Source organism: Carassius carassius, chromosome 44 (assembly GCF_963082965.1).
Source record: "Carassius carassius chromosome 44, fCarCar2.1, whole genome shotgun sequence".
In the NCBI taxonomy this organism is placed as follows: Eukaryota; Metazoa; Chordata; class Actinopteri; order Cypriniformes; family Cyprinidae; genus Carassius; species Carassius carassius.
The window spans coordinates 18893458-18915987 of record NC_081798.1 but is presented as its reverse complement, the minus strand read 5'-3'; the positions used below and the strand labels follow the sequence as shown (position 1 = coordinate 18915987).

General features: G+C 39.5%; 1 protein-coding gene across 6 annotated transcripts in view; it reads right to left on the bottom strand.

Moving 5' to 3' along the window:
* The window catches only part of LOC132126274 (voltage-gated potassium channel subunit beta-2-like), a 180901-nt gene that overhangs the window by 4758 nt on the left and 153613 nt on the right, over nucleotides 1–22530 (bottom strand). For all 6 annotated transcript variants that reach the window (XM_059537430.1, XM_059537435.1, XM_059537431.1 and 3 more), the window contains 9 exons: nucleotides 20527–20571; nucleotides 15194–15238; nucleotides 11560–11603; nucleotides 11360–11446; nucleotides 10556–10641; nucleotides 7567–7687; nucleotides 7391–7485; nucleotides 5678–5798; nucleotides 2268–2356 (listed from right to left, as the gene is read on the bottom strand). In XM_059537430.1, coding sequence (XP_059393413.1) covers nucleotides 2268–2356; nucleotides 5678–5798; nucleotides 7391–7485; nucleotides 7567–7687; nucleotides 10556–10641; nucleotides 11360–11446; nucleotides 11560–11603; nucleotides 15194–15238; nucleotides 20527–20571 — 733 coding nt within the window. The remainder of the gene's footprint in view (nucleotides 1–2267; nucleotides 2357–5677; nucleotides 5799–7390; nucleotides 7486–7566; nucleotides 7688–10555; nucleotides 10642–11359; nucleotides 11447–11559; nucleotides 11604–15193; nucleotides 15239–20526; nucleotides 20572–22530) is intronic.

Genomic DNA, 22530 nt, shown 5'->3' with positions numbered 1-22530 from the left:
TGTTTTTGAAACCAAATCTTTGCATAACTACAGGCATCTAACTGCATCTAACAATGGTTTGGAGAAAAATAGTTAATAAAAAAATAAAAGCATATACATCAACTCAAATACGGTTATCTAATAAGCATGTGTCCTATTTTGTGTACTAAACTCCTGAAACATTGGTGTCTTTTTGAAACACTGCTGTCTCTTTGTATATGATATGATGATAGTTTCTCAAAATAAGTAAAAAATGCTCATGAAGTGACTGTTCTAGATTAATTTCCATGAGGGGCGGACTGGGAAAAAAATAGGCTGGGAAATCTCACACTCATACACCCACAACCCATTCTGAAACATGGACAACCCTATTTTTTTTTTGGACCTGACATGAAAAAGATTTGAATCCTTAGGTTGGGGGACTTGCAACGTAATTAAGAGTTCTTTCCTGAACTGCACCTTCACTTCCATTATCCATCCATCTCTCTCATGACTTTAATAGGCCTACTGAAGATTTTTATTTGACTTAACCATGTTTTGTAAGTGCAATTTAGTTTTTTTGGCAAATGAATTACCACTTGTACTTATTTTTACTACAAATTCCATAGTTAAACCACGGTTAGTGCCATACCATAGGCTACATTAATTTTCCTAAGGGTTGTGTTTTTGTCTGCACTAGCTCCCCCTAAACCTATGATAAAATATGATGATTTGTCTGCTAACTTACTACTGTAACATTACAATAGATAATAATGACGTCGTTTATACAGTATTTTGAGTGATTGTGAGCAATGTGCTGCTGCTGCTTGACTAAGTAAACAAAGACAAAACTACATTAGCATATTTACAGATGAAACTGACCTGCACCTGAAACCCTGAACAGAAGTGTCGCTTCTCTGCTCCAGCTGTGCGCTTACACAGTTCACTCCGGTCTCTCTCTCTCGCATTGATTACTCGGAGTCTGATCCAAACCGTTCGGCGGAGGCGCGGAGAGCGCGCGAGCCCAACCATTGCCAGTCACGACTAACCGATTCATGATTTATTAGAGATTTAATTATCGAATGGCGGATTCGGAAATAATCGCTTTAGTATATTCGGCCTGCAATTATACAATAACAATATTAAAGTAGAAGGCCAAATCGTCTGCCAGGCCACCGGGAATAGTCCCGGTTCTCCCGATGTCCAGTCAGCGCCTGATTTCCACAGACACGCAGAACGTGCAGGATTCATATTCAGTCTTTTTGCGGCTTAATATTCACAGACATCAGTCCATATCGGGTTTTGATTCAAGTGTACTGACCTACTTTTGATTTATTCGTCCAAAATGTGGCATATTGCGTCCGCGTTATAGGCTGAATTCCATTTTTATGACTGGATTCTACGATGTGTTTTCCCCGTCTCGGAGATTATGGGCCATATGTCTTAGTGCAATTTGGGAAAGAAATAAGCTGTATGTGGATGTGTGTAAATATTCAAATGTAATCCTCTTTGTAATCGTTACAATTTTCATAAGTAACTGTAATTTAATTACTCATTTTTTCTTAGTAACTGTAACTAATTACTGTTACATTTATTTTGTAATTAAATTACGTAACGCCGTTACATGTAACTAGTTACTCCTCAACACTGATACTAAGACACAAACATACCAATGAATCCTGCATGTTCTGCATGTCTCTGTGTGAATAAACGATGCAGACGAAAAAATAAAACGGAATTTAAGAAAGAAAATAAAACATATTGCATAGAGCCTTAAAATGTAATTTTTTTTTTTACTCAGTCTTCAATTAGACATGCAGAGTCTAGAAAAATTAAAACAGGATACAGAAAAATTGTAACTGAAAAAAAAAAAAAAACTAATGGTTTACTGCCTAGCTAGCTACTGTATATAAATATTGAGATTTAGTATTTGCGAGTCAAATATCAATACCATAGATCAAACATATTAACCCTATTAATATAATCAAAACTAACTTGACTGGATGTTGTTTGTTGGGCTCAAATACAGTAGTGTGGCTTTAATAGACCGGCTCTATTGTGCAGTGTTCTACAAATGATCTGTGCAGGTGATCAAAACTTAAAATTCACGTTAAGTCCCATGGAAAGTTTCCAAATGTTAAAATTCCCAGAAAGAATTAACTTCTGTTGGTCACAGAGCTAATTTTCTGCAACGATCCGAAGGCCAATGAAACTGGAGCACTCTATATGGCAGCAACACTGAGATTGGTCAATAATGATTTTAAGATGGGGCTTAGCATTTGATTGACACTTTCCACATGCATTCTCACCTGTATTGCTCCTATATTCTCCATGAGCTGATCCGTGCTGGAGGCTCCAAGGAGCACAGAGCTCACACCTTCATTTCTCAGGCACCATGCTGGAGACGAGCAGCAAATATGTTGAACATACAGCATAAATAACATCATACACAACACATGACACACTCTTACAGTAAAACCCATCCATCACAAGAACATACATGTTCTATTTAAAACAAAACATGTATATGTATATACAAATTAAGGCATTTCTGAAATGAAAGCAGCTACTTCTTCCACTCCTACATACACTGAAGCATCTCACTTAACACACAGCAGCTGCCAGACCACTCTGTTACCATGGCTCCCAGCACCAGGACACACTGAGCGAGCTCAAAATCAGAGCTGCGCGAGCTTTTTATTCTTTGCAGGAAGACGAGTGATATCTGCAGGAGTGCAGAGGAGGTGAAGAGGAGCCATGCTGACCGCTGCGGTTCCCTAAACACGGTTCATGCAACACCGCCGTCACACACAGACAGGAAGGAAACTCTGTGGGGATTTGAACCCCTCCTGGGAGTTTGTTTGCGTGCGTGTGAGTGTGTGTGCGGCATCTGTGGCACGGTGTGTTGGCACTGCAGTGTTTACTGTACTGCTATATGTGTGTGTGTGTGTGTGTGTGTGTGTGCCTGTAATCCGATGGCCATTTGGAAGCGTGCAAATATTTTTCAAGGCAACACTGTGTCAAACACTGCAAATGATATGAAACATTAAGCCCCGATGTTCTGGGTAAATCCACAGCAGATTTTAATAGATTTTAGAACTTTACGCCTAACAGAATGCTTTGTCTGAACACACGCAAGCACGCACACACACACACACACACACACACACACACACACACACACACACACACACACACACACACACACACACACACACACACACACACACACAGAGAGAGAGAAGGGCAGTGCATATGGAATACAATCACACCGAAACTGTAACAAAGGAAAATCAATAACTAGTGTTGGGGAGAAACTAAATGTAGTGATTTTACTATTTTTTGTATTACTACATTTCTAGTATATTTTTTGTGGTATAATTTGACAAAGCACTACGTTAGTTTTATGTCACAATTGATTGCACATCAGTGAGTTGAGGCAAAAATGAATGAGTGAACTGATTCACTCTGATTGTTCATTTTAATCAGGGTTATTAAACTAGGGCTATTATTAAAAGTAAAACCGTAAAGCGTCTCAAGTTTAATAAAACTGCCCCTGCATAATTTGACAAAATTATAATATATGGGTTTAATAAAAAGCTAATAATTAAATTATAAAAAAAAATCTCAAATTAAAATTATGTTAAAATAAATAGTCAAAATAAAACACTTTCTAACAAATTAAATATTTTGTGTACCTGTATGTTATGTAGGCAACTTAGAAAGGAAAATGTAAAAATATTATTGTGTAAATATGTAATCGAGTAATCAATAAAAAAAGCAGCTGTAGTCTGATTATGAGTTTAAAAAAAAAAAGTAATTTAATTACAAGTACTTTGTCTTGTGTGTGTGTGTGTGTGTGTGTGTGTGCGTTTATGTGTATATATATTTAAAATACTCTTTTTTTCCTATAGTAGTAAACATACTGTTTTTAATTATTTCCATCTTTAAGTATTTCTTCAAAAATGTCAGTGTACTTAGCTCCTTTTGTTAGTAACTTACTGCAACAACTTTATCAAAAGAGAAGCTTCACTGAAGTTAAGCTACTTTATTAATAATTGACAGCCACTGTCAATAACACACTATGATGTCATCCCTCAGAATCATCTGTCCATTACTATGCGTGCGCAGTTCATTAACCCTGACAGCAGATCTGACCCACAGCACTATCTTTAAACACCCTGGCGGTGGTGTAAAGGCTGTGCTGGGAATCGATTGGCCACACTTGTGCGGGGGAAGAGGGATCTGCACAGCCTGGGTGGGGCTGGCAACCAACTAATGAGGTGTGAAATGTAATGTGCGACTGCATTACAGGACAGGTGAGGGAAGGGGACGTGATTTAGGGATTAATGTCCTGTCAAGGTTTTTATTCCCCAGCGTCCTGCAGTCGATGAATCACAGGAGGTGTGGTGTCACGTACACGATGCCAATGTATGACTTTTGTGAGGTTGAGAGGTAATTCCTGAAATTTTATGGATCTGACTTATGAAGAGTATCAGACTGGGGTGGGTGCTGTAACGGCAGTATAGACTGTATGAAAACAGTAATGTGTGCTGCTATACCATTTATACCACGGGAGACACATTTGTGGGGTTACGATTGAGCAGGACTGCTTCAAGTCACAATTTAAGTCAGTGAGAGCGATGAAGAAACACGCAGTAATTCAAAAATACAGAGTGGGACCTGTGGGACAGTGTTTTTGCACAAATGCCAGACTTTTTATTTTATTTATTTAGTTATTTTTTGTTTTATTAATAATTATTTTGATTGAATGATTACAAAAAAAAAAAAACTTTTTAGAAATATTCGTTATAAACATTTTTATGAAAATAATTACTTAGAATACAATAAAACAATTTCTTTTTTTAAATTCATGATTTTGATGAGATAATTACTAAAATCCCACATAATTTGTACAAATAATTTTTTTTTTTGATTATTTGTTATAAATAAATATAAATAAAATAATAATAATTATAATAATGATCATACAGTTTCTAGTTTATTTTTAATATATACATTTTGATAAAACAATTACTAATACAAGTAATTCATACAAAAATAAATATATTTTTTTAATAATTAATTCAATATTTAATAATAAGCATAAGAGTATACCACATAGTTGTCTGATACGTAAATTATGTTTTTGTTACATTTCAGACAAAAATAAATAATATATCATGTAACACAGGCTTTGAGTGTCTAAATCTAATGGCTTTGCCTTTAACGGGACTATTACGCTGTGGAGCAGACCGTGATCACAAGCTCTCAGCTCTCAAGATTAGATTACAGTACTTTAAAAGGATGTACTTAAATCAAAACGTCGCAGTCCTTATAAAAGCCTTCGCTCTAGATCGGACAGCACATATTTCTTTGAAACGTTACACTCCATTCTCTCTATTTAGCATTACACAACACTTCCCATCTCAGATACCACACTGAGCATCATAAAACACTATACAAAATCAATTTTAAACTATTCTATTTATCCCTACACTTAAGCAAGAATACGATGCTGGGAGGATCACTCTTCCATTAACAGCCACAAACTAATCGCATTTGTTTGGTGAAGCCATCCGCAGACGGACAGACGCTTCCGCTACGGCGGTCTGAGGAAGGGGAGGATGAGAGGGGGAAAGGATGAGCGAGGCACAGGACGGACGGACAGACAGACAGAAAGAGAGAGAGCGGCAGTGTGTCTTTGGGTTAGGCGTACCGATGGCTAGCTGTGGCAGCGTGCAGCCCAGCCGCTCAGCGATTGCCTGCAGCTCTTTCAGCTTCGCCTGCTGGCGTCGGCCCTCCTCGCTCAAGATCTTGTCCTTCAACCACTGGTAGCCCTGTTAACAACACAGCACACCTGCTCAAAAACAGGGTCCCACGCCTACAGCGGTGCACTTACACACACACATGCTCTCGGACACGTAACACCCAGCAGCACCTGTGTGGGCGAGGGCCTGTTTTTAAACACGTGACTCTGTCCGCCCAAAAGCTCAAAGGAGCAGAGATGAACTCGCTCGGAGAACTTTAGGGGGTAAAGAGACCTCATTCACACACTCACAAACACGATCAGTTTGAAGTGACTTCTGAGAAAGCTGTATTTGAAGTAAAAATATAGTATAAATGATTTTAAGGTATATATGAACTTGTTGATTAAGCTGATTAGCAAAAAATTACACATTACTATCAATTTAAAGTCAACATGAAACACATTTGCACCTCATTGAATTCGGTAATGCGTCATGTTTCCAAGAGAAATTATTGAATATGATTTAATATGCATATTAAATATGTGAATAAACGTTAATAATTGAAATTTAACATATATCATAATATATATTATTGTTGTATCTTTACTGAATTCACGTTAAACAGAACTAAATTACTGTTAAACAGCAATGTCTTAGAAAAACGGAATTAACTATAGTAGCCTAAAAAAGTTAGCTTTCCCAGCCAGCGTTGGAAGAAAAATGGCCAGCCACCGCTGATTTTCCGCTTACATTTCATGACCCTAAAATATTTTGTTGTATGAATATCTGAACATGCAATATGATAAAATAAAGATCAGGCCTTCTACTTTAAAAAAATAAATAAATAAACATTTTTTTTTTTAAATATATATATTAATACTTCTGTGTTTGGCAGGGAAAGAGTTAAATAAAGGTCTAATAAAATAAGATATAAATACTAGAGCAAAAACCTAAAACATAAGAAAAATGTAAATAGATATCTTAAATTTGGACTTCATGTTGACTTTAAAGTAAATCATTTGTACTGACTAGCAAAAACATGTTTGTGTGTGTGCTAGACCAGGATAAATAATCCAGATACAGGTCCATCATTTGTAGATATGAATTAACAGTGGAAAAGGACCAGTGTGGTCTAGTGATCTAAACACTCATGGGTCTCCAAATCCAGCGGACCCATCACTGTTCAGATCACCAGCACGGTTCTGTTATAGTCAGGTGTCAATCCACATGTACGTTACACAGAGGTAACAAGACATCAGGAATGATCAACAGTATGACACAAGACTACAGGAGGAAGATGATGGGTCACAAAAACACCAATGAGCCAAAAACATGCGACTACGCCAACATAGAGCTCGAGAAACGGGTGCTTTTAGTGTGCACTTGTGTGTGGTTAAGTGTGCTTGAAAGAGATGGAAACACTAATGAAACAAGTGCCAATCCTCCTCAGAGTTACCATAGAAAAACTCATTCACATAAAGAAATATATGTTGAAGATCAGGCACGTGGATTCATGCCATCAACAACAAACACATCTACTGGAAAACACCAACTATAGAACCTGGAAGACATGGAACACATTCACATTAGAACACCAAACACAAAGGAATCACGTATGAGGCCACTAATGTTTCCAGAGGACCAGGAAGAGGAGACAGAGAGACTCATGGGATATGTAGTACCTTCAGTGAGGCGCGAGAGTAGGCTGGCACCCCGCTGTCGTATTTCCCTGAGATTATCCCACAGGCCAGCGGGGACCATGTCATCGCACCCACACCTGAAAAGACAGGACAAACCCCATTGAAAAGATGCATGTGGTCAGTGTTTCTGTGGCTTGAGCAACAGCAGCATCACTCACCGATCTTATGGAAGAGCTCGGGAAGCTGCACCTCCACCTTCTCCCTCTGGAACATGTGATACTCTGACTGTTCGCAGATTGGTGGGATCTGGTTGAACTGTCGGGCCACAGAGTACGCTTCCTACAAAGCACCAGCAAAATGATAAGGTTGGTGTGACGTATGAATACAGGAGCACTTGTGCCAAAACTGAACTTAAAAAGGTCAAATCATGGAAAACGGGATTTCTCCTGCTCTTTTTTGATGAAATGTGTGACAAAATTCAACACTCCCTCAACAGTCCATCTGGACTACATATGTATTGAAACTAAATTGTAAATTATCAACTGCAACTGTAAATGTGTTATATCACACACACACACACTCACACACACACACACACACACGCACACACACACACACACACACACACGTGTGGACAACAATTCACAAACACAAACAAATGTCTTTGTCCATGAGAAAGTTCTTTAACTCAAGGTTATTATAGATAACAAAAACTAAAACCATGAAAGAAAAAAATAAATTAAAATAAATTAAACTTCTGACTACAGACACAGACTGTTAGAGTTGGACTCAAGATGTTGTGCTGTGGGATGTGTTTCCCATGTACTGATTTATTTGCGGCGCCCGTCACAATATCAAAACTGACCACTGCAATATTTTTGATGTCATTTTCATTTAATCTTGCATGCAATGCCTGATAAAGCAGTGTTTGTGACCAAAGCACTACTTTGTGTACGCCGTTACCGGGGAAACCTCCATCTCTGCCACTCCAAAAGCATCTCCTGCTGGCAGAGAATGAATTTGCTTTTTCAAAACAGCCCGTCTGATTTACGGACCAAATGTACTGTGTTATCAGAAATAAACTACTCTAGAGGGATTTTGCTGTTGTTATTGATTTTTTACGGAAGTCTACCGGAAGTTAAGTTTGGGCCTCAAAAGCACGCATGCGGAGTAATGTTTGTTTATGTTTTTGACTTTTTAACCGTCTATACATTTAGTATTATACTTTATATTATAATTGAGTTTAACGTTATGTACTGTACAAAAAAAAACTAAAATAAAAATAAAAATCTAAACATTATATATAAAACTAAAATAAATAAAAATTAAATGCTAAACACAAAAAACACTAAGGGCCCTATAATACACCTGGCGCAATGCGATGCAAGGCGCAGCGTAAGTGTGTTTGCTAGTTTCAGTCTGGCGCTGTTCGCAAATCCGTCATGGCACGAGTGCAACTGGCTCTTAAAGGGAATGTAAGATGAGACTCTGATTGGTTTATTGCACGTTACGCCCAAAAAACACCCATTACTCATTAAGAGAATATGGACAACCCGTTTAGACCATGCGCCCGGTCGCGCCAACCATTTTTTCGTCGTTAAAATAGCAAAAGTGGATTGCCCTGATGGACATGCCCTGAGTGCACCTGCGCCGTGCGCTTTATATTTTGCGTTTAGATCGTTAAAATAGGGCCCTAAAGCTTTAACTAAACTTAAATGAAAATACAAAAAATAATTTAAATATAAATAACTTATTAGGACAAGTGGCAACATGATTGGGTATAAAAAGAGCCTCTCAGAGTGCCAGTGTCTCTCAGAAGTCAAGATGGGCAGAGGATCACCAATTCCCCCTTTAAAGCTGCGACAAATAGTGGAGCAATATCAGAAACGAGTTTCTCAGAGAAAAATTGCAAAGAGTTTGAAGTTATCATCATCTTCAGTGCATAATATCATCCAAAGATTCAAAGAATCTGTAACAATCTCTGTGCGTAAGGGTCAAGGCCGGAAAACCATACTGGATGCCCGTGATCTTCAGGTCCTTAGACGACACTGCATCACATACAGGAATGCTACTGTAATGGAAATCACAACATGGGCTCAGGAATACTTCCAGAAAACATTGTTGGTGAACACTATCCACCGTGCCATTCGCCGTTGCCGGCTAAAACTCTATAGGTAAAAAAAGAAGCCATATCTAAACATGATCCAGAAGCGCAGGCGTTTTCTCTGGGCAAAGGCTAATTTAAAATGGACTGTGGCAAAGTGGAAAACTGTTCTGTGTTCAGACGAATCAAAATTTGAAGTTCTTTTTGGAAAACTGGGACGCCATGTCATCTGGACTAAAGAGGACAAGGACAACCCAAGTTCTTATCAGCGCTCGGTTCAGAAGCCTGCATCTCTGATGGTATGGGGTTGCATGAGTGCGTGTGGCATGGGCAGCTTACACATCTGGAAAGGCACCATCAATGCTGAAAGGTATATCCAAGTTCTATAACAACATATGCTCCCATCCAGACATCGTCTCTTTCAGGGAAGACCTTGCATTTTCCAACATGACAATGCCAGACCACATACTGCATTAATTATAACATCATGGCTGAGTAGTAGAAGGATCCGGTTACTGAAATGGCCAGCCTGCAGTCCAGATATTTTTCCCATAGAAAACATTTGGCGCATCACAAAGAGGAAGATGCATCAAAGAAGACCTAAGACAGTTGAGCAACTAGAAGCCTGTATTAGACAAGAATGGGACAACATTCCTATTCCTAAACTTAAGCAACTTGTCTCCTCAGTCCCCAGATGTTTGCAGACTGTTATAAAAAGAAGAGGGGATGCCACACAATGGTAAACATGGCATTGTCCCAACTTTTTTGAGATGTGTTGATGCCATGAAATTAAAAATCAACTTATTTTTCCCTTAAAATTATACATTTTCTCAGTTAAATAGAAACAAATAAGACAATTATCATTTCACTGATTTGTAAAATTATGATAACTGTAAAGTGTCAGTGTGAACAGTTCATCTGACTCAGTGCTGTGCTGTTTTAGATCTCTGATCCGCCCAGTATTTCAGGTTAGACTGTCTCACTGACACCACTTATTTTAAACAGAAGCATCTTTAGATTCATCACAAGTTTTCCAGGAACAAAAGCAGCCGGCTGAAGCTGATTACAGGGGTGTAACATCTAAAAGTTAGACTTTGACTCACCATGATTTCCATCGGACTCCAGCGTGATGTTCCCCAGTACATCGCCATTCCCTGATTGATCACATGGGTCATCGCTCGCACAGTCTCTGCCAATCAGATCATACATACATTTACAGCCCCATACATCATATCACGCTGCCATCAGAACATGTCGGTACGCGTGAACGTGTGAAATACTAACAAGCTAAAGAAAACAAGCTCGATAAATGCAAGGGCGGGGAGTTTAAATGATAAATCGTTTCTGGATCTTGCTGAATAATTTGAATCAATACGAGTAAGACAAAATAAACAACTTGTGCTTTAGGTCAATATCCACCGGCTCAAGAAAAAAAAAAAAGCTTAAAATGAGGGCTGGAAAAGATCCATCCTTAATAACCAACACCAGAGTCATTTACTGCTCTCGCTTGACTATATGAGATCTGTCTAAGAGCGCAAGAGAGAAACAGAGTATAGAAGTGTCAAGCTCTTTAATGACAAGAACAGCAGATGTCTACGGACCCCTGAGCTGTTTGTGTTTCAACCATTGAACTTTGTGAACTTTCTAAAAGGGCAGATAGGCTAATAAAAGTAGATCAAATAACATCTCTGCCTTGCTTTTTAAAGAGCAGCCACCCTTTCTCCTGAAAACATTGGTTGAGATTTAATTCAGTCTGGCAACTTACAAAAGGCCAAATGGGCAAATAGCAAAGATCTTGCTTACACATTATTTGAGGAATCAATTTGGAGCAAAAACAGCACAGGATGAGTTATAGTAGAGTTTAATATTTAAAGGTTTAGAGCAAATTAAATGAAATTAAGTTGTACCTTCCATGGGTGTGTTGGGGTCTGGTCTGTTTGCAAACACTACGTCCACATATTCTAACTGCAGTCTCTCCAATGATGCCTTCAATCCTACAGAAGAGTAACGAATCAATTCAGCACATGATTAGTTGAATGAATGAGGCATTTAAAGCAGTCCATGTCAGCTGCTGCTCTGTAACATGTATGCTTTGAGGTCCAATCACCTTCTATAATGTGTTTTCTTGACAGTCCTCTCTCAGTCTCTGCTCTAGAAAACAGCAGCATATGTACTATTATGCAACTTTAGTAAATTATATTGCTGAAACATTACTTGGTTTAATATTAGAAATGAGGCCAAAATATTTTATTCAATTCAAAATATAACTCTATTGTAAAGACTTAAGTGTTCATATACCAGAAGTAAAAAGCAACAGCTACATTAAAGGGTTAGTTCACCGAAAAATTAAAATTATGTCATTAATTACTCACCCTCATGTCGTTCCAAACCCGTGAGACCTCCGTTCATCTTCGGAACACAGTTATATATTTAGATATTTTTGATTTAGTCCGAGAGCTTTCTGTCCCTCCATTGAAAATGTGTGTACGGTATACTGTCCATGTCCAGAAAGGTAATAAAAACATCTTCAAAGTAGTCCATGTGACATCAGAGGGTCAGTTAGAATTTTTTGAAGCATCGAAAATACATTTTGGTCCATAAATAGCAAAAACTATGACTTCATTAAGCATTGTCTTCTCTTCCGGGTCTGTTGTGAGCGCGTTCACAACACTGCAGTTTAGTGATATCCGGTTTGCGAACGAATGATTCTATTTAACCGGTTCTTTTTGAACCAATTCCCCAAATCGAACTGAATCGTTTGAAACGGTTCGCGTCTCCAATAAGCATTAATCCACAAATTACTTAAGCTGTTAACTTTTTTAACGTGACTGACACTCCCTCTGAGTTAAAATAAACCAATATCCCGGAGTAATTCATTTACTCAAACAGTACACTGACTGAACTGCTGTGAAGAGAAAACAAACACCAAGCTGAGCCAGATAACGAACAAAAGATTGACTTGTTCTCGAGTCAAGAACCGTTTCTGTCGGACGCGTCTGATTCGAGAACCGAAGAGCTGATGATACTGCGCATGTGTGATTCAGCGTGAAGCAGACTGACACACAGAGCGTCTGAACCGAACTGGTTCTTTTAGTGATTGCTTCTGAACTGATTCTGTGCTAATGTTATGAGCATGGGTAAACCGAAGGCTTGAATGAAGGCCTATCATCGCCAATGACGTCATTACGTTGAGCGCAAAAGAACCGGTGAACCATTTTTTTCAACTGGTTTATTGAATCGAACTGTCCGAAAGAACCGGTTCGCAGAAAAGAATCGAACTTCCCATCACTACTGGTGATCCGAAAACCGATGCAACCGGTTCTTGACTCGAGAACGAGTCAATCTTTAACCCTCTGGAGTTTAAGGGTATTTTTGGGGCCTGGAGAAGTTTTATCATGCCCTGACATTTGTGTTTTTTTCAGTTTCTTATAAATATCTAAATGGGTAAAGTCTAATCTCACTGTAATCAGCACAAACTGGGCTATAATAATATGTAAAATGCATGCATGAACATGATTGTATTTTTGAGAAAAAAAAAATGTTATGCGTGGTTAGTGAAAAACTAAAAATGTTAAATCACTTGAATAAGGCCATAAAACACAAAGAACAATGGTTCCCGGGATTTTTGAGAATTGGAGCTTGTAGCCTAGAATTTTTCTTTCTAAATGATGTGAAAATCATCTTGTTTACTCACTCACAGAAAACAATATATTGATTTAAATTTTCTAAGACACTTTTTGTTGGTAAAAGTCATATTTGTGATCATTGTGATTTACACCTGAGAAGACAAAAGGCCTGCATAATGAGCTGCATAATGAGCCGTTCAGTCAGCTGTGTCACTGAGAGGAAGGAGTTACAAGAAAGAATGTGAAGACAAAATAAATCAATATAATTTTATGTTTGTAGTTTATTTAGAATATATTTAACTACCCCACAACATACATTAATATCCACTTGGGGGAGCAGTTAAACAGTTTATCAGGAACAATCAAAGCTGACTTTCAAACAAATTGTTTTGCATCATTACTCCAGTCACACAATCCTTCAGAAATCCTTTTAATCTTATTTTCTACAAAAAAACATTTATTGTTGTTATTATTATCATTATTATTATTATTATTAATGTTGAAAAGAGCTGAGAATATTTTTTAGGTTTTTTAGGGGGAATAAATTGAAAGAACAGCATTGTTTTTACATTTGTTAGCCTACAGTTATTTATTTGTTACATTTATATTATTTACATCAAGCTTTTGAATGGTATAGTATTGTATATTGTTATTGAAACTTCATAATGTTTCACTTGATTATATATTTAGTCAGGAATTATAGTTTGGAAAAAGTCTTTGGAAAAAGTCTAACTAGTAAAATGTTTACACTATATGTGAAAAATAGTACAAGTATATAAATAAATAAAAAGAGACTTACTCATGTTTATGATCTCTGCTGAATAAAGTGCTTCATTCTTTTTTTTCTGAGGAAATCCATTTCTCAAATCCTCAAACACATGACATCTTTTTGGGGTGAATAATGTCGTATTCCTCTCATCGCGAAGCAAACAGTAAAATAAAAACTTGAAGAACAGTCTTGCTGCTTTTTCTTCTGTTATGGGCGTATTCAAGCCGCGCGCTTCAGTTTGAATCTGAATAGTGCGTTCAGCGCGGGGGCGTGGTCACATTAGATATAATGAAGGGAGACATGAAAAACAGACATCGCGTTGTTTTCATATAGATTACTTTATCACAGAATATCTGTTTTCGGCGGCACTTGTTTAGTTTAAAAGTAGACATGTCAAGCTTTCTATAGATATCTCTCTCATGTCTCTTCGTTGAATATTCACGGAGTTACAGTTCATATTAATGACGTGTTTGTAAATGAAGATCAGCGCAGACAAAGGCTGCAGACAGCACACCTTGTTTGTTATCTTTATTTTATAAGTGCACAAAGTTTTGTTGTTATTATGTCTGTGTCCAAAAAAAAGTAGACCCTTTACAGATTCGATTGATGTATTGCTCTTATCTGTATGATTAAAACTGAAAGTGTAATTTAAGTTCTTTTCGGGGTTATCAGGAGAAAATGACTCATAACGCGTATCCGCGTTAATCGACTCCAGAGGGTTAAATTAATTACTCTGGGATATTGGTTTATTTTAACTCAGAGGGAGTGTCAGCCATGTTGAAAAAGTTAACAGCTTAAGTCATTTGTGGATTAATGCTTATTGGAGACGCGAACCATTTCAAACGATTCAGTTCGATTTGGTGAACTGGTTCAGGAAGATCCGGTTAAATCGAATTATTCGTTCGCGAACCGGATATCACTAAACTGCAGTGAATGCGCTCACAACAGACCCGGAAGAGAAGACAATGCTGAATAAAGTCGTAGTTTTTGTAATTTTAGGACCAAAATGTATTTTTGATGCTTCAAAAAATTCTAACTGACCCTCTGATGTCACATGGACTACTTTGATGATGTTTTTATTACCTTTCTGGACATGGACAGTACATAGATTTTCAATGGAGGGACAGAAAAATCTCGGACTAAATCTAAAATATCTTAAACTGTGTTTCCTTAAGATGAACGGAGGTCTTACGGGTTTGGAACGACATGAGGGTGAGTCATTAATGACATAATTTTCATTTTTCGGTGAACTAACCCTTTAACTCATAAGTGTAACATTAAAGAATCAGAAGTATTGGTCGCATAATGCCATGATTCATTTTATAATAAATGTTAAACATACATACTTTCCACCCCAAAATATTTTGGTTGTAATGACTAGGCTGGAGCGTCTGCAAAAAAGAAAAGACAAAAAAATAGGTCACACTTTTGAAAAGCTTTTAAAAATTAATTATCAAGTTGCAAATAATTACAACAGATTAATGGCTTGCAGTAACCATTTTAATTTCATAGGAATGCATGGTCACACATACACATTTTTTAGGCTGCCTAAATGAGGACATAGCACAGACATCTGCTTTTATGTAAAGGTTCATAAATACATTTTATATTCATGTATTTTTGTTATAACATACATAAATGCAAATATATGTATATATACATACAGGTGCATCTAAAAAAAGATTTAGTATCATGGAAAATATCTTTATTTTTTATAATTTAATAAAAAAACTTTCTTATATTCTAGATTCATTGTACACAAACTGAAATATTTCAAGAGTTTTTTTTGTTTCAATTTTGATGGTTACCACTTACAGCTTAGGAAAATTTTAAATTCAGTATCTGTAAAAGATAGAATATTCAATTTTGAGCTTGATTAGTTTGATTAATTTTAAGTATAAACTGGTTACCTCTTGGGCTAGTTTAGAACATGCAACCACAATTATGGGAAAGACTACTGACTGGACAGTTGTCCAGAAGATGATCATCAACACCCTCCACAAGGAGGGTAAGCCACAGAAGGTCATTTCTGAAAGGGCTGGCTGTTCAAAGAGTGCTATATCAAAATATATTAATAGAAAGTTGACTGGAAGGAAAAAGTGTGGTAGGAAAAGGTTCACAGGCAACAGGGATGACCACAGCCTTGGGAAGATTGTCAAGAAAAGTTTTCTTTGCAGTTTTCTCCATCTCTGGGTCTCAGGAGGGCACGGAGAGTTGCGGATGGCCAAGCACCGGACCTCACTCATCCTCCTCCTTCACCAGATGGCAGCACTTGGGCGGTTCCAGAGCATCAACAAAGGCCCTACTCACGCATTTTCAACTATCTAAACGATTGGCTGATACTAGCACAATCTCGGGATCAGTTGTGCGATCACAGGGGTTTGGTGCTCCGGCACCTGAGCCTGTTTGGCTTTCGGGTCAACTGGGAAAAGAGTAAACTCTCGCTGACGCAGAGGATCTCTTTTCTCGGTATTGAGTTGGATTTGGTCGAACAGACAGCATGCCTCACAGAGGAACGTGCGCAGTCGGTGCTAGCCTGCTTGAATACGTTCAAGGGCAGAACAGTGGTCCCACTGAAACTTTTTCAGAGGCTCCTGGGGCATATGGCACTTACACTGCTTGGCCTGTTACATATGAGACCGCTCCAGCACTGGCTTTATGGCCGAGTCCCGAGGAGGGCGTGGAAGCGCGGCACTCACCTGGTCCAAGTTACACCGACCTGTCACCATACCCTCACCCCGTGGTCAGATCTTGCTTTTCTCCGGACAGGGGTGCCCCTAGAACAGATCTCCAGGCATGTTGTGGTTTATACGGATGCCTCCACCACTGGCTGGGGGGCCACGTACAATGGGCATGCAGTCTCAGGGGTTTGGACGGGCCTGCAGCTGCAGTGGCACATCAATTGCCTAGAGTTGTTAGCAGTGCACCTTGCCTTGAACCGTCTCAAAGGTCACTTACGAGGCAAGCATGTGCTGGTCCGAACAGACAACACAGCGACCATTGTGTACATCAACCGACAAGGTGGTCTGCGCTCCTGTCGCATGTCACAATTCGCCCGCCACTTCCTCCTTTGGAGTCGGAAGGTACTGAGGTCACTTTGTGCTGTTTACATTCCGGGCCTGCTTAACCGTACAGCCGACGAGCTGTCTCGTGCAATCCTCGCGGTCCAGCTGATTTGGAGACGGGTCGGAGCCACTCAGGTAGGACTGTTTGCTTCTCCAGAGACCTATCACTGCCAGATGTTCTACTCCCTGACCCAGGGAACTCTCGGCATGGACGCACTGGCACACAGCTGGCCGCGGGGCCTACGAAAGTATGCATTTCCCCCAGTGAGCCTTCTCGCACAGACACTGTGCAATATCTGGGAGGACGAGGAGCAAGTCTTGCTAGTGGTGCCGTATTGGCCCACTCGGACCCTGTTCCCCGAACCTTTCTGCAGCAAGGGCTGGAGTGAAGGCTGTCTCCCTCCACCCTCAAAGTGCAGGTTGCCGCTATTGCAGTGTACCATTACCCCGTGAATGGGAAGTCTTTGGGTAAGCATGACCTCATCGTCAGGTTCCTAAGGAGGTTAAATCCTTCCCGGCCCCCCTCTATACCCTCTTGGGACCTGACTCTAGTGCTTAAATCTCTATAGCAGGGCCTTTGAGCCTTTGCATTCAGTTGAGCTAAAGTTTCTTTCATTGAAAACTCTGCTACTGCTTGCACTGGCCTCCATCAAGAGGGTACGGGACCTGCATGCATTTTCGGTCGACAATTCGTGCCTAGAGTTTAGGCCGGCTGACTCCCAGGTAATCCTGAGGCCCCGGCCTGGCTATATGCCCAATGTTCCCGCTACACCCTTCAAAGACCAAGTGGTGAACCTGCAAGTGCTGCCCCTGGAGGAGGCAGACCCAGCCTTGGCTTTGCTCTGTCCCGTCCGGGCATTGAGATGCCACGTAGACCGGACACAAAGCTTCAGGACCTCAGACCAGATCTTTGTCTGTTACGGAGGCCCGCAGAAGGGGAGTGCCACCTCTAAGCAGAGGATGGGCCACTGGATTGTGGATGCCATAACCCTGGCTTATCAGGCACAGGGTGTGCCCAGGCAGCTCAGGTTGTGAGCTCACTTAACTAGAAGTGTTGCATCCTCCTGAGCGCTGGCTCGTGGCACCTCGCTGACAGATATTTGTAGAGCTGCGGGCTGGGCAACCCCGAACACGTTCGCTAGGTTCTATAGCCTTCGTGTAGAGCCGGTATCCTCCTGTCTTCTCACCTCAAACCGGTACTGAGAGGCCCCGGTTAGTGTCGGCTTGCTTAAACTGCTCCAGAGTGTCCATATTGTAGACTCTGTTGAGATCCTCCATCACCCTAGGCAGCTAGATGCTGCGGAACGTCCGGCGCCAGGCCTTCAAGATGAATCCGAGAGAACCATGGAAGGCTGGGTTCCATATTGAGACCTAAGCGGTACTCATATGTGTATAGTCCATGGTATAGCCTTAGAGCCTGTGTTTCCCCGCGAGACTTCTGCCTTCCCAAGAGGGTTTTAATCACCTCAAATTTCTTCATATACACCTAAACGGATGCTATATGTGTATTTGCTCCCGAAACCTCCTTCGGGAAGGATGGGGCTTCCGCAGCATTCCTGTTCCAAGCGGAACGGGTACGTTTTCCCAGTGTTATCCAATCTCACCCTGTGAGGTAGTGCTTTGACAATGGTGAGTGGAACTACTTGTTCCAAGCCCCAGCCTACACCTAATAGGGGCGCAGGCGGCTCGCACAGGGCACTGGAAAGGGCAGCACCCATGGCGCTTTGGTAGGGATCCAATTTTCCGTCGGTTTGAGATTGACCGGCTGAAAGGGAACCTCTCGGTTACATATGGTAAACCTCGTTCCCTGAAGGAGGGAATGGAGACGCCACGTCCTGTCGCCATGGTTGCTGTATCGCTGTTGAGCTGCCGGGTCTCTGGCTCGGCTCCTCAGCGACAACCTGGTATGCATTGCACCTGCTGCCTTCTTATACTCACGCTGTGATCAGTGGCAGCTGGATGCAATAATTGCATGCCAATTATTTTACACTCAACACAGTTTACACTCAAAGTAGATTGGTCTATCGAAACGATATCCCATTTTGCGTTGGTCACCGATGTGGCGTCTCAATTCCCTCCTTCAGGGAACGAGAGTTACCATACGTAGGATTTTTATCAAGTCCAAAGTCAATGCAGCCATTTACCAGGAGATTTTGGAGCACCTTTTGCTTCCATCTGCTGACAAGCTTTATGCTGACTTAATGATGATTTCATTTTGCAGCAGGACTTTAGCCCATGCCCACAGTGCCAAATCCACTTCCAAGTGGTTAGCTGACCATGATATTACTGTGCTTAACTGGCCAGCCAACTCACCTGACTTGAATCTCACAGAGAATCTATGGGGTATTGTGAAGAGGAAGATAAGTAATATCTGACAAACAATACAGAGGAATGGAAGGCCGCTATCAAAGCAACCTGGGCTTCAATAACGCCCCAGCAGTGCCACAGGCTGATCGCCTCCATGCCACGTCGCAACGAAGCAGTAATTTGTGCAAAAGGAGTCCCAATCAAGTATTGAGTGCATAATTAAACCTGCTTTGGAGATCTTGAACATTTATGTTTTGTAAATCGTTTTTTGCTTGATCTTTGAGAAAATACTCTTTTGAGATACTGAATTTTAAATTTTCCTAAGCTATAAGTCATAACAATCAGAATTTAAGTAAAAAAACTCCTGAAATATTTCAGTTTGTGTGCAATGAATCTAGAATATAAGAACGTTTGCTTTTTTAAATTAAATGACAAAAAATAAAGCTCTCTTCCATGATATTCTAATTTTTTTGAGATGCACCTATATATATATACACACAAACACTAGTATCTGGTTACATGTAATCTGTATTACATATTTAGAAACCAGGAAGTTAAGTACTTGTAGGTTACATTACATTTTAAAATGCTCATAATCTGATTACTGTTACTTTTTAAAGATTGCATGATTACATATTTTTTACATAATTTACTACCACTTACAGTTTTTTTTTTAAAGAATATCCTTTCCTCAAATGGAAGTTCTGTCAGATTTAGCTCACTTTCTCTCATAAATTGTGAGTAAGCCCACACACAGACACAGAGGACAGAAATAAGCTATGTCTCTGCAGAGGTGAGGGGTTGTGTGCCCTGATATCGATGCACACTGACTAGCAGGATGACTAAGCAGCACGATATGACACACACACACACACACACACACACACACACACACACACACACACACACACACACACACACACACACACACACGTGAAGATCCTTTCTTACAGAGAGCTCAGTTACTCTTCATCTCATTATGCAGAAACAGTGAGAGCCCACCCTGGTTTAAATTAAAATATCTTAACAAAAGGGCTTCTATTAACCATGAACCTCCTTAAGCTCGTGTTGCATTACACACACACATATACCAGGACATCAACTGCACAATAAACACACCCATGCAACTGTTTCATAATTCAATATCTAGATGGGACATCTATGGGGTGAGCCAGGCTTTAATAATTTATATTTCTGCCTGTTTGGGGTAGCAGTGGCACAATTTTTGAGGCACTGGGCTGAGTTATCAGCACAAGATAAGAAGCAGCCGAAGGAAATGAAAAGCTGTATGCTGTTAATGAACATACCTCCATCCTTTCTTCTTTATGATGTTGCCCAGCACCATCTCCGCCCTGCAACAGAACGCCAGATGGTTATCGATCTAATCCGTCATTTTATTGACATATACAGCCAACAAAACAGGCAGCTGAAGGGACATTTCAAAGTTCAGTAAATCAGCTCTTTCAAGATGACAATATCATACAATACATTTCAATTAAAAACACACTTCAATGCCACAAGTTTCTATTAAGGATTTTTATGAAAACATACAAAACAAGGATTTTAATCCTTATTAAGCAATAATGCTGTCAACCCAGAAATGTTGAGCTTTTTTGTCCATTTTCCCTGTTTCTCATTGGTGACTGCAAACAGCTGAATATTAATCATACAATATATCTGTGACGAGTGGGGCGGGGCCGAGGGACATGGGAGCGAGGCCGGTGGAGTGATTGGAGATGAGCTACACCTGTTCGACCCACCGGTCTCGAGGCCCACGGAGGAGATGGAAGGATATAAAACTGGAGCGACGACAGTGAAGGACGAGAGAGGACCAGGCCTGGGCTTTTAGTTGTGTTTTGGTTTTTATTTTTATTTGCGCACACCAGTCGTCCGTGAGGGGATGGTGCGCTGTTTTGTGTTTGTTTTGTAATTAAAGTTTCATTTTGATTGTCCGCCGGTTCCCGCCTCCTTCTTCCCGACGATTAGGAAGTTTATCATTACAATAGCCCATTTGGTTTTGACTGTCACATCATTCAGTATGGACAGGTAAATTATTGAAAACATGCTACCACGCTCACAGTGAACCCCAGACAACACATTAACAGATTAATCATGGACTTTCAGATCCATAACCATATATATATATATATATATATATATAGTTTTTTTTTTTGTTGCTTTGTGACATATGCGATGATCAAAACTTGGGTTAAACAAGGATAACATCTCCGCTAACAGCTGGAGAGAATGCAAAAATTTAAGGCAAGACACAACAGTTGAAAAGGGTTAAAATGTAACCAATACAGTGAAAAAAAAATATACAAATTTTTTTAAGGTAGTGGTTGTAAACAATATATTTTAGCTACTAGGTTGAAAATTAGTCAACTAAATTTGTTTACAAAAATGTAGCTAAAATGCATCGATTGCAGTCACTTACCTTAAACATTTTTAATAAATTCAATGAATAATTTTATTCAGTGTAGATATTACCATACTTTCCCAGTGGGTCGATAATATTACAAACTACGATCACTGTTTTATATTAAAATTTTATGAAATTTAGGATCAGATTTACTAATAGCCTGCACCAGCGCAAACCATATTTTGCCATTAAAATAGTACTGTCAGGATTTAATAAAGATAACCAGATTTTACAAAACAGATGCAGAGTTTACGGGAGGAGAGTATTAAAATGAATCAAGCAACATGATTTACTAACGTTTGCATTAGTCAAATTACAGGTATTTGTGCCATTATTTAACGTCCAAAAAAGCATGTCTTTAAGCAGGCGGTCATTTGCGCTGCTCCTGGTAGATTGCGCGGGTCATTATGGAATGATTTGGCTGCGTCTCTATTCTTTAGTGTGCGCACTGTCAGTAAATCACCTGCAGGATTTCCCCTCCCATCGACTCTTTTATGGAATTGCGTTCTAGCGCTAATTTGCCCTGTTTAGTAAATCTGCCCCTGATGTTTAAATAGGCAAACGAGGCTAATAAAATTATAAAAATATATATAACATAGATATAGTGATATCTGCTATTTTTAAAGCAGAAAAATTACATATTGCGCCTTTAAATACAACTACACTGTTGGTGTAGAGGAGGAAAAGCTGTTTTTGAGAAAACAGCCTATAAAGATATGTGCTGCAATTGAAATCTACAGACACAAATGGATAAAGTGCAATAAAATAAATACTTAAATGTGTATTTTGAATGTTTTCTTTTTTTCTAGTCTGAAACAATACATTATAGCCAAATATATAATAGGCCAACATTTCAAAAGGATTTTGCCTGAAGTGTCTTGCTTTAAAG